A 13,138-nucleotide genomic window follows, 5' to 3' on the forward strand; every position below is an offset into this window, starting at 1 on the left:
AAAGGTGTTTTAATAATAAAATACTAATTTTAAGTAAAAAAAAAAACTAGTTAAAAAATATGCCTACCACTGTTACAGACTATATTCTACATTCATTTATCTAACATTTTGTTTAGAAAGTGTTTCTAGGAATTTTAATAGTATAAATGATTCTACTTTAGAGAAAATTATAATTGCTTCATTCAAGACTTACGATCAGCTGAAACCAAGACTTTTAATGGTAACTTACCCAGTTCCATCTTCAAAAGAGGTCTTCCACCTCAGTGTGATCGAATAGGGAACAATGTCTGTTATGGAAAACTCACGCACCTTAAATGCTGGTGAAAGAATCGCACACTGAAAATAAGATTGATACCGTATTTAAATCAGCAAACACAAACCATACTGTAGGTTACCCTAATTAAACTGCATAATGAAGTGCTTATATTAAAATTGCTATGCTTTAAAAATTACTATTATGTAACAACTAGTTAAAATTAGAAAAGGCCAGAGCACTCGGTGACCTTACAAAAATATAAGATTTTTATATCCCAAAAAGAAGTTTTCAAATGGGTATAGCAGGAATTCATAGAATGTTTTTTTTTCAGTACAGTTGTAGACATACTATTATAATTTAAAAATATATACGAGAAAGACAAGACACTTATTTATCGGAAATAATTTCAATATATTTTAAGCTTATTGACAAGTGGTTGGAACAGTTAATATTAGAAAGCCCCTGCAGGCCTACTGCACTTTTCTAACAAAAATGAATGCTTAAAAAAAATAGAAAAAAGAAAAAGGATAACAATACCTGTAATGCACAACCTCTTGCAACAGCTTCATCAGCGTTTAGTGTGGTACTTATGTCTTTTAGAAAGAATTTAGTGATGTGTTCCTTCACTGCAGGAATTCGTGTTGCTCCCCCTACAATTTCTATACTGTTTATGTCTTCACATTGTAAATCTAGAAAATAAAATGTTTATAATTGAAAAAAATAAGAGAATCTTTCTAAAAATGTGGACGTCAAGCTTTGGAAGGCACCTGAAAAGTAAGTGGATCAATTTTTTATTTGCATAAAAGGGAAAATGAAAAGGAGATAAAATCCAAATTATAAAAAAGGGCAAAATTAATTATTATATCTGTGAAAGGCACTGCGCTGGAATAACAATCAGGATAGACAAGTATCCCATTAAGTGTTCAAGGAATACTGTCAGAGTCCTTCAATTTTCTTGATCAGAAAAGAACTTCTATCTGAAGGCATCACTGGATTACGAAAACCTTAACAAAAAGCAATCATGTCCCAATTTTTACTTTCATCTTAGAATTTTCTATACTTACATATTAACTCCAAACTTAACTAGCATTAGCTTTATGATCTAATCAATAAAATGAGCCATGAAGAATTCTCACAAACCCAGATTTCTAGTGCCAAAATCTAATGAATAAAAATGAATTATCTCCCCTAAGATGAGAAATACAAATCTAAAAACACATCAAGTTTTTATTGGTTAGACCATTTTCTTACCACACTGAATTCAACATAGTTTTGATGGTTAGCCCAGCAATTTTTACTTACTAGCTTGTTCCATTACTGCTTTTAAAGGTGGTTCAACCCTGGCCAAGAGGGAAATACATAATTGTTCAAATTGAGCTCTGTGGGAAAAATGAAATAAAATTCATCATTTTAGGATAAAAAATTCAGCAAATCTTCTAACATAAACAATGACAAAATTAGACATGACATAAGCCTTTTAAAATAAGCAAACACTTTTCAAACTGAAAACATACATGGGTACCTGTTCATTTTACTAGAAACATCAAGGTCATTCACAAAACACTCGATGTTCAATGGAAGATCTGAAGCATTTGCACTCATTAGCTTCTTTAGTTTTTCACATTCCTGATATAAGCGCAACAACGCCCGAGAATTTTCTTTCACATTTATCTTATATTTGGTCTTGAACTCCTCACAGAAGTAATCTACTAAAGCCTCATCAAAATTTCTGCCACCCAAATATGGATCAAAGGTGGTAGCCAAGACCTGTTTAATTAAAAAACCAGAACGGAATATCTTGTGAAATATAGAGGATTAAAAAACAAAACAAAACAGAAACAGGAGAAAATCTATTAAAATTATAATAAATTAAATCACAGGAGTGTCAAATATGGGATCAGAGTTAAATTATCATTTATATTAAGCCAGTCTATTTCCCACTTTGAATTATCTGCTATATACTTACAGATCCATATACCGTGATTAAAAGAAGAATTCTAATTCTGAAATAACTGAGTCAAAACTAAAATCTCATTATCTTACATCCTCTGATTCCACAAAAGAACTGAATAGGTAGGGCAAAACTGAAAATTTAGAGAGCAAAGAAACAGTTCTAAGCATAAAAGCAACAATAAAACATCCAAGAAGAGCAGATTCAAAGATTATAATTTCACACACGATAATTGGTCAATTTACAGCTCAGGAATTAATTAGCCTTTTGACTTTGTTAAAAAAAAAAAAAAAAGCCAGCCCAATTTTTATAAAAACACAGAAGAAAAGGATACATGAAAGGCCAAAACAGAAAAAAGTTAAGAGAAAAACAAAGATTTGCTATAAGCTTGTTGAGCAAATAGAACTCCCCAGATAGCAGTCTGGTAGAATGAGAGTAATAAAGTCACAGACCTTCAATACTACAGCTCTTAAAAACATAGGAACGAGATATCTAATCTATCTCCCTAGAAATTCCACTGTGGTTGGTTCATCAGGTTTTTTTTTTTCTTTTTTTTCACCAGGAGGGTCAGAATGGTGGTGAAAATCAGAGAGAGAGGGAGGTGTAATCTGATTGGGTTATGTCACCACACAAATTCCACAGAAAGATTTTTCATAGATCTGTATTGCCCAAAATTAAATGCAAAGTTGTATTTGTATGTGAATAGCACAAATGTGCATTCTTCTAGGGAAAAGGGCAATGACCTTTATCAGACTTCAAAGGGGTCTACGATCTAAAAATTATAGATCAACTCCAGGTTACCTACTAAAAAAGCAATGTGTTCTCTTTTAATTAAAGTTAAAATTTAAGCTCAAATGTTAAGAATCAAACCAATTTATTCAGAAAATTACTCTATCAGTATGAGCCATTTCCCTTTAATTTTCTGCTTACAAGGATGTTATAGTAATAACATAAACTGTAAGGCAAAAGGTTCTACAAGGTGTTGGATAACCCAGAGCATTTATCCTTTAGGTGAACTCTATTCATGTGCATAATGGAGAGTTTATGTCTTGGATAAAATAATCCACATAAAAATAAAAAACAATCAGAAGACAAGCACACAGAAGTAGATATTGCCACATGGTAGAAAATTATGACTAAGATTCCCAGATAGGAAGTTTTTAAAAATAATAGGGTGCAATAGTGGCTCAGTGCCATGCCGGAGACCCAGGTTCGATTCCCAGAGCCTGACCATGCCAGAAAAAAGAAGAAGAAAAAAAGGGAATCATTTTAGAAAATCTTTCTTTGAAGTATATTAACGGATAAATAATGTATGGTCCCTAATAGCTACCTTAACACTGCAAAAAAAAGAACAACAATAATAAAAACAGATAGTAGTAGTATAGCACCTATCAAGTGCTAAGCATTCCAAGCATTTTATATACATTAATTCATTCTATCCTCAAAAATTCTATGAGAAACCCACAACTTCTCTAATAAAAAAAAAATTTTAAGTAAAAAAAAAAAAAATTCTATGAGGCAATTCTGATATCATCCTCAGATGAGGAAACTAAAGTTTAGGGAAGTCAAGTAACTTGCTTAAGGTCACATTTTTTAAGTGGTAGAGATAGAATCCAAACCCAGAAATTACAGCTAGATCTAAACAGTCTGCCTTCTTAACCATTACAATTAAATGTAATAAATCAGTGATTTACTTACCTTAAGTTTTCCTTTGTTAAAAGCACAAATTGAGACCTGGTATGCAGAATGTCCCATATCAATAAATACTACATTTCTTGGTTTCTCATCTAAAGGAGGAAGATCCTGTTTATAAATTCCATATGCTAGTGCAACTGTGTAGGAACAGAGAACTAGGTTAATTCTAACACACGAATCAAGAGATAAGTCCTCTTGATAAAAGCACTTATTAATATACACTACAGTACTATAAATCTTTCCATTAATTATTAGCTTCAGAGTAAATTAATGTTTTATAATTTGTTTTAATTTTATTTTTCCCTAACTACCTGTAAGTAGTTAATCATTGTTATAGCCAATAAGATATTTTAACTTCTGCAAAAATGTTGCATTCCAAAATGACAAATTTATAAAAATCAGTGCATAGATTTTTTAAAAAATGCTTTGCATTAAGTAGGAAAAACTAATGGTTTTTCTCTGACAGTTTTCAAACTGTAAACTGATTACCTGCAGTAGTTTCATTCATCAGCCTTAAGCAATTTAAGCCTGCAACCTGGGCTGCAGCCATCACAGATCTTCTCTCAGCATCAGTGAAAAAACTAGGAATCTGGTATTTAATAACAGTAAGTAAATTAGTTTGATATAATGTATTTTACCTATACATTCTATACCTATACATACTAAAATGTATGTTCAGTTTAAGGAAAAGAATGGCTTTCTAATTAAATAAATGAAAAATGCTAGTACTGTATTTTAAATTTTACAATTTGTATACCATAAAGATTTGGCCTAAACCATGAACTCTAGCTCAGAGTTATTAATAATATGGAAGAATACAGGAGGAGTCTCAAAGTTTGTTAATTTAAATCCTTTCTATTCTTAAGCCGGTTTGTTTTATTAAATATATATTCATTTTCAGTAATGAAAAACTGAAAATAACCTAAGACACTGCTAAAAGGAGACTGACTAAAATATGGTCTATATTTTGGAACACAATATAGCTGTCAGTAAGGATTGGGCAGAGCTGTCAGTTGGACTGGGTCATGGAATAGTATCTTTATATGTTTATTATGTTAAAACAAAAAAGGTATATATATATCATTATTTCACAGATATATATATAAAATGTAAAGAATATAATTCCAACTGTTTATAATGGTTATCTTTGCAAAGGAAGGGGGAGACAATATTCCAGGGGACTGATGATAAGTATCTATACCTACCTTTTAAACTTTCAAAAATCACCAAAAAACATTAATAAATATATTTTTTAAATTAAATGAACAACACAGACTTAAAATTGTCAAATCATTTTAAGAGTTCTCTCATCTGTTAAACTAATAATCAGCACTGTGGCCTACGGACATATTTATGAAAAGCTAGTTACTAAGTATAGTCATGTACAAAATGACTGGGGCCACTGAGTTCTTTTATAAAATAGTATCACCCAATTTGTCTAATGGATTTTGAAATTACATTTAATAAATATTAAAAACAGGAAAAAACTTGAATTTTGACAAACTTATCCTGATTTTGGTACTATTCATCTGACACAATTCTTGACTATGCTCTATGGTTCATTTAATATTCCTTACATGTATTTTTCTAATCATATGTGAAATAGTTGTGCAAAAAAAGACAAAATAATTGCCTTTATACAGCTCATAATGGATATAATGCACAAACTACAAACTTAATAATGGCCAAGAAGTTCATATTGCTTTGTTCTGACACTAATTTTTGATATGAAAATAAAGCAAGAATAGGTCAGGTAAATAAGAATGGATTTGAATTTTAAATGGATTTTTTAATCTGCATTATTCTGACCTACCTTCAAGCAAGTTGGATAATGGAATAGTTATGAGCACAGACTTTGAATGAACTATTAGTGCTTGATTTGGGGCTCTAATATTAATCAAGTGTGTGATCTTGGCCAAATTATTTAACTCTTCTGCGCCACAGTTCATATCCTGATCCATTTTTCTAAGGACATGAGACTGTGTAAGGATCTTACACAGTCATGTTTAATAGTCTCAGGAACACATTCATATTTCAGTGCAACATATAACTTAAAAACAAATTATCATAATAGGGTCTTCAAGAGATAAAACTGGGCAAATTTTTTGTTAAGAATCCTTAAAGAAAGATCTTTTCTTTCTAATACAGAATATACATAATCTCAAATTCCCTACTGGAAAATTTTACCCTTTCAACCTTCACCATGACATATTAAGTTCTCTAAAGGTGGATGTTATCTATTACCTAGGAAGGTAACAGGTACAAGCAGCCACTAACACATTAGATTTTAAAGACTTGCTGATTATTACAATAGACTTTTAGGGAAATCCAAACCCTAAATGTTACTATGTAAGATATTTTTTAGAAAGGAAACATGAAAAGACATTCAAGTTATTAAGTGGGTAAAGGTAGGAAGTGTTAAGAAAAGGGAAGAAAAATATTTCAATATAGCATTAATACACCAGAAAATATGATTTAAGAGTATTCATTAGTGAAGTAAAACTTACTGAAATCACACAGTCAGCCACTGGTTTCTTCAAGGCATTTTCTGAAGTCTCTTTAAGCTTGGCCAAAAGCATTCCAGTTACTTGCTCAATTGCAAAAGGCCTGTCTTCTTCTAGGTATCGCACCTAATATACACGGTTGAGATATTTATGAAGAGTCATTTAGTCATCTAACAAGTATTTATGGAGCATCTACGATATCCGCAATGAATATTCAATAGTGAAAAAGGCAAAGTCCTTGCCTCAAAGAATTTATATTCCAAAAAAACTTTCATTCTGGTATCACAAACTCATTAAAGGCAGTGACTATTTCTCTCATTTCTGAATTCCTAGTGCTTTAACACATAGTATGATAACCAATCAAATTCTTTCCAAAAGTGTCTATATCCACTATATCCTCATTTAAACTAAACCAATTTTTATCATTCCCTTTTCCAAGTGTGACAAAGCAAACGATGACGTAGAAAAAAAGATGAAATATTCTTTCTTTTTGAAGTTAGACTTTTCCCTGGGTTTAAAATGAAATTTTCAGTCAACAGTTTTGGGAAACAAAAATGAAAACATCAGAAAATAAAAGTTCATTATTAAAAAAACAAAATGAAATTTAGTATGTATTGCCCCAAGTTTTCTGGGGGACAATTATGAATCAAATATTAGAGAACTATATATAGATAATTTAAAAATCATATCTTATATGAAATAACTCCTTCATCTTACACATAGGTATAAGATTTGAGCACAGAAAATGGAACTTTAGAGTACTTCTTGACCAGGAATACTGGAGGACTTGTGCTTTAATCATGTAATCAAAACTTTTTATAATGACAATCACAAAAGTCATAGGCAATACAAATCTATCTTAGAACCTACATAAGTATATTTAATTCACTAAGGTAAAAGCTAAGTCTTTACACCTCTGTATCCTCAGTGGAATGAATTATTTTATTCAGTACCACTTTAAATTTTGAAATTGCTTTAAAGAACTTGTCTCCCAAACAGCAACATGTATGAATGTATGCCTATAAATATATATTTGATAAGATATCCATACCTAAAATTATATCCATTCATTTCCAAGTCAGTTTATAAGTAAATAATGTATCAACTTACTGCCTTAAATCAAGGGAGTAGGGAGAAAGGGAAAAATGGATCAAAAAACATGGTCTTAAGTCTGAATGACTACGGGGAGGCAAAACAATACAATATTCTTTTGTATATAAATATAAAAGTTAGACAAAATAAACATCAAATTTAATTCACACAAGTATCTAAAAAAAAATAAATGGATAAAATCCTTAAGATCGTTAACCTTCAAAAGACAGTCTGATACAGGACTGACTGAGGTTTTCAGAACCTCTTTAACTAACTTACAGGTCTTGCTATGAATAAATACAAATTATATACTCAGATATTAGGTTTTGACTTTCTTCTGTAAAAAATTTTACTCCTATTTTTCCCAACCCATTCACAAAGCGTGAGTAGTTTTTTTTTTTAAGAATAAAAGCAAAACAATTTAAATAGTTTAAAATAAAATTGTTAGAATGCAGATAGCTGAAGGCTGTACCTAAGTAGATTGGTGAACAATGTGTATACATATGATCCAATACTGTGCTGCTACAAAAAAGAACAAAGTTGTGAGGCAAGCAACATTGTGAATGAACCTGTGAAACATTTGGTGAGGCAAAATAAGCCAGAAACAAAACAGCAATTACTGTATGGTCTCATTTAGAAAATGCATATAAGAAAACAGGGGCCTAGATTGTAAGCTCTTGTAGCAGTCACATTTTGTCTGGAGTAGTAATTATTTTTTTCTGGATCTTTAGAGGCTGTTTTATATATGTATAATCTGGTATTCAGAGATAAAAATGAAGGCAATCAGTTCAGGATTAAGGTAATTCATAACACAGGGGTAAGGAAGACATTGTCTATATTTTAGAACCTTACCTACTCTTTGAGACCAAAGGGAGAACCCTTTGTCCAGAATCTAAATTTTCTATAGCATATAATCTAACTCAACCTGTCTAGATAGCTCATTTAAACAATCAAAACACAGGGAGCTCAGAATAAAAATGAGGGCTTTTAATCCTGCATAGCTTAATGTAATGCCTGGATATATTCCAGAATATACGAAGCAGATAATCAAAAAGTACTGACAAAGTTCCTTGAAGGATGGGGAAAAAAACATATCTTGCGGCTTGCTCGTGTGAAGCTTGCTCTTATGTATGTAGCACAGAAACTTAGCCTATCTATAGGTATGCCTAAGAGTTACTTCTGGAGGACCTCTTTTGTTGCTCAGATGTGACCTCACTCTCTCTAAGACCAACTCTGCAAGTGAAATCACTGCCCTCCCAGCTATGTGGGACATGACATCCAGGGGTGAAAGTCTCCCTGGCGGCATGGGAGATGACTCCCAGGGATGAGTCCGGCCCTGGCACCATGGGATCAACAATTACATCCTCACCAAAAGGGAGGGAAAGTATAATAAAGTATCAGTGGCTGAGAGAGTTCAAATAGAGTCGAGAGGCTACTCTGGAGGTTGCTCTTACACAAACTTCAGTTAGACACTGCTATCTAGCATAACTTCCCAAATCCCAACTAAAATCATTTCAGCCAATCCTAAAGAACACCTAGGGCACATAGGGCAATATATATAAGGTTCTACAAATGTTCCATGCACTAGGGTAAGTTTCCAGAAACCGACAACCTCCACGTGGGTCCCTGGACCAGTTAAGTCCTGAAACCTAGAGGGGCCGGCCTTTCCAGAACATCTCCTAGTTTCATCTCCCTAACCCTTATTATTGACAGCCCCTTCCAACATGAAAAAATTGGAATGGACATAGCCCAAATACCCCTAAAGAGTGGGAGAAAGATCAAAGGTGATAGTGGAGTTATACAGAGAAGCTGGGGGTTAATAAACAAGTATAATTGCTGAGTCAATATATGGACATTTCTTTTAGTCTCCAGTATCTTAGAGCAGCTCGAGGTGAAGACCAAAAATTGTGAAATTGTGATCCATGCCAAACTCTGAGGTCTCTGCTACAACTAACTGTTGGGGTGTGCTTTGAAATTTATTGCTTTTTTTTATATATATATTTTTTCCCACAAAAAAGAAAAAAAAGTTGAATGAGATGATAAAAAAATGTTAATTCCTTCTAGCCTCCAATGTTCTGGAGCAGCTAGAATGAAAAATCTGAGATGATGGTATGGTAGCCCATGACAAACTCTGGGATCTCTCCTCTAACTACTTGTTGAAGAGTGCTTTGAAAACTATTGCTTTTTTTTTTCTTTGCTTTGTATACATGTCATACTATACAATAAAAAAAAAAAGTTTAAAAAAGTAAAAGCAAAAGCATTTAAATAGTTTAAAATAAAATTATTCTAAGTGATCATTAACCAGAATTTATATCTAAACATCTGATTGGCTATAGTATCCCATCCAGCCTCCCATTTAGCAACCTGTGACCAGCAAATTTTATTAAAATATGGCTTCACAATTTTTTCTCTTATCTTTAATTTCTCATGGTGACTTCCCTGATTTTAAACACCCTCCTGTCAATTTACTACAATTCATCATCCACCCTGTAACTCCAAGCCCTTTTCTAAAAGTGGAAATACGGGATAACTGTAACATACGTACATAAAATTTATGATTTTTATAGTTTTTTCTTTTTAAAAACAACTTTATTAAGATATAAGTCATACAGCATAAAAGTTTATCTTTCTAAAGCATAACAATTCAGTGGTTTTTAATATATTCACAGAGTTGTGCAATCATCACCAAATAATTCTAAAATATTTTATCCCCAAAAGAAAACGTACCTATTAGCAGTCATTTCCTATTCTCCCTTCCCTTTATGTCCTAGCAATCACTAATCTACTTTCTGTCCTTATAGATTTGTATTTTTAGGACATTTAATAAAAATGGTATCATACAACATGTGGTCTTCTGTGTTTAACCTCTTTTACTTAGAACATTACCCTTCAGAGTTCAACTATGTTGCAGCATGTTATCAGCACTTCATTTATTTTTTGGAAGATTAGTATTCCACTGTATGGATATACCACATTTTGCTTATCCATTCAGCATTTCAGGAAGACTTCGGTTGTTCCCAATTTTTGGTTATTATGATTGGTGCTATTCTGAATATTTCTATACAGGCTTTTGTGTGGATATAATTATTCTTTATTTTTATTTTTTTACTTGGGAAGGCACGGAGAATTGAACCTGGGTCTCTGGTATGACAGATGAGAACTCTGCCTGCTAAGCTCCCGTGGCCCACCCAATGCGGATATAATTTTTAATTCTTTTGGGTATTCCTATGAATTGCCAAGTCATGTGGTGATGATTCTTATGTTTTGAGATATTCTTTTAGTTTTTGAAAATTAGCACAAACTTGTTTTTGTTAACGAACCTATGACTTACTGCTTGGGGATAAATTAAAAACACAGAATCCAACTTACTGTGGTTTGGAAGAAGAGTTAGTTTTAAATTCTTCTAATGTGTTTGAAGATTGTTCTAAATTAGAGAAAACTCATTACAGCAATTAACATACTTCTTGTGTTGACTCCTCTAAGTCATATATGACTCTGCCTTTATCTCCTAAAAACTGTTCACCTCTTTCAGCTCTCCCAATCATAAACATTTTGCCTTGACAAAGAAGTATTATATGAATTATATATCAAAATTAGAATACTTTAGTATTTTCTAAAGTGTACTTAGAAAACTGCCTACAGGTACATACATACTACATCCAGAGGAAAAGTTTAACTACAAATTACTAATAGAGAACATTACTATATTTAGTTTCTTCAATTTGAAGACAATGTTTGGACTCTAGAAACAAAAACCTTACCTTAACTCCTGCACTTCCATTAGGCATCTTCTGCAGCTCATAAGGAAGTCTTATTCTTTCAGTTTGCACAATAGGATCATCAAATGATCGCCCATGAAGCTTTTTGAAACCATGAATTGTATTTCTTACATTTGTGACAATCTGTTGGCAATAAAGTTTATTTATTGCTTCCTTAATGAATGTAAAACAAAATACTCCTAATACAAGAAAACTGCTAAGTCCCTTTTTCTGACACACCCAAGTTCAGATTTACAGCCAATCATTCAGGTTTCTGGTTTCCAACTGAAAATAGCAAAATTACACAATAACAATGTATGCATCTGAACTAGTACCAGTTTCTTAACAAAAATTTCTCCCCTAGGAGACAGTAAAAGAAAAAGTAATGTGTTAAAAAAAAAAAGAACAAAAGTTTTTCAAATACAATATAAATTTATCTATTACTAATTTATCTGGTTTTCCTCAATACTTTTGTCCTAGTGAACTGTTATCATTAGTTTCTCTTCTTAATTTGTAGATAGTTTGTATTGATGTAAACTAATTTTTCCTTTATCATGGAGTTCAAATTGTTGTATTACTGAGATCCAATTATTCCCTCTTGGTGACCTTCAAAGCCAAGTAGATCTTGATTTTGATCTTAAATGATGAGATAACTATACGGATGCCAAATAACCATGTTAGTTTCTTCAGCTCTTTGGGAGAAATAAATGTGTTGCAATTCTTCAGAAACTGTGGTATCTATCACACACTTAGAAGATCAGCCAAAATATAAACTTAAATGAAGGGGAGGGCTTATGGTGCCATTTTGGTACCAAACCAAAATTTGTTAGATAAAACATGAAAATGGAAGAGAAGATAAAAACAAGCCATATATATATATATATATATATATATATATATATATATATGTGTATATATATATATGTATATATATATGTATATATATATGTATGTGTATATATATATGTATATATATATGTATATATATATGTATATATATAGGTATATATATATATGTATATATATATGTATATATATATATATGTATATATATATGTATATATATACAAACACACATATATATAAAAAGTCCTGATAGAAATCAACAAAAAGTTCAGGATAAATCAGTCAATTATACCTACAAAGTCAAGAAGAAAAGACTCATTAAAGAAAGTAAACAGTACTGTAAAAATTATTTTATAATGAAGAAAAGAAAGACTGAGGTAATTAAAACATAAGAAATAATTGTTAAGCACTTGTAAATAAAGGAAAACCAACCTATGGCAACCCTAAATTCACAACTAGAAAATTTCATAAAATTTAATACTTTACAACCCCAGAAAAACACATCTAATAAAATTCAAAAGACTTAAGATCTATCATATTTTCCCCATTCTCCTGTTCTCACTTTGAACTACATAAAATGGTAGCTTAATTACGAAGATTCAGTTAATTCTTCCTATAAGAGTCACAATATCAACATTAACAATTAAATTACCTGGCTTTTAGCTGCATTTCCAATGGCTCGAGTTCTGGATCCCAAAGCTATACAGGCTCTAAATAGGAGAAAAGTAAAACATTTGTTTGTATGGTATTTTTATATTAATGTGCTATTATTTTGCTTCTTCCTATACAAAAATAAGTTTTATTCTAAATGTAGATTACTGCAAATCAGAATTTTACATAATGTTAAACATTCCTAAATGATGGAATGGTGGTCAGAATGTTAGAATTTTTAAAATGTTTGCTGGCAACACTAAACTCATTTCTAAAATTATTTTTCAAATTTTATTAGCTAACGACCTATTAAAAAAATGATTATATACACTAAGGCCAGACAGATTGTTTTCAAGTCCTGGCTCTGCTACTTAACTACTGAGTA

The 13,138-nt window shown here is 31.5% G+C and overlaps 1 protein-coding gene across 5 annotated transcripts in view; it reads right to left on the bottom strand.

Annotated features, from left to right (window-relative positions):
• HSPA4L (heat shock protein family A (Hsp70) member 4 like) overlaps positions 1–13,138 on the bottom strand; it is a 64,245-nt gene that overhangs the window by 33,783 nt on the left and 17,324 nt on the right. For all 5 annotated transcript variants that reach the window (XM_077140075.1, XM_077140074.1, XM_077140076.1 and 2 more), the window contains 9 exons: positions 12,755–12,812; positions 11,260–11,400; positions 6,410–6,532; positions 4,392–4,491; positions 3,906–4,039; positions 1,779–2,023; positions 1,559–1,635; positions 794–945; positions 230–336 (listed from right to left, as the gene is read on the bottom strand). In XM_077140075.1, the coding sequence (XP_076996190.1) occupies positions 230–336; positions 794–945; positions 1,559–1,635; positions 1,779–2,023; positions 3,906–4,039; positions 4,392–4,491; positions 6,410–6,532; positions 11,260–11,400; positions 12,755–12,812 (1,137 nt within the window). The remainder of the gene's footprint in view (positions 1–229; positions 337–793; positions 946–1,558; positions 1,636–1,778; positions 2,024–3,905; positions 4,040–4,391; positions 4,492–6,409; positions 6,533–11,259; positions 11,401–12,754; positions 12,813–13,138) is intronic.

Source organism: Tamandua tetradactyla, chromosome 22, assembly GCF_023851605.1.
Source record: "Tamandua tetradactyla isolate mTamTet1 chromosome 22, mTamTet1.pri, whole genome shotgun sequence".
Lineage (NCBI taxonomy): Eukaryota > Metazoa > Chordata > Mammalia > Pilosa > Myrmecophagidae > Tamandua > Tamandua tetradactyla.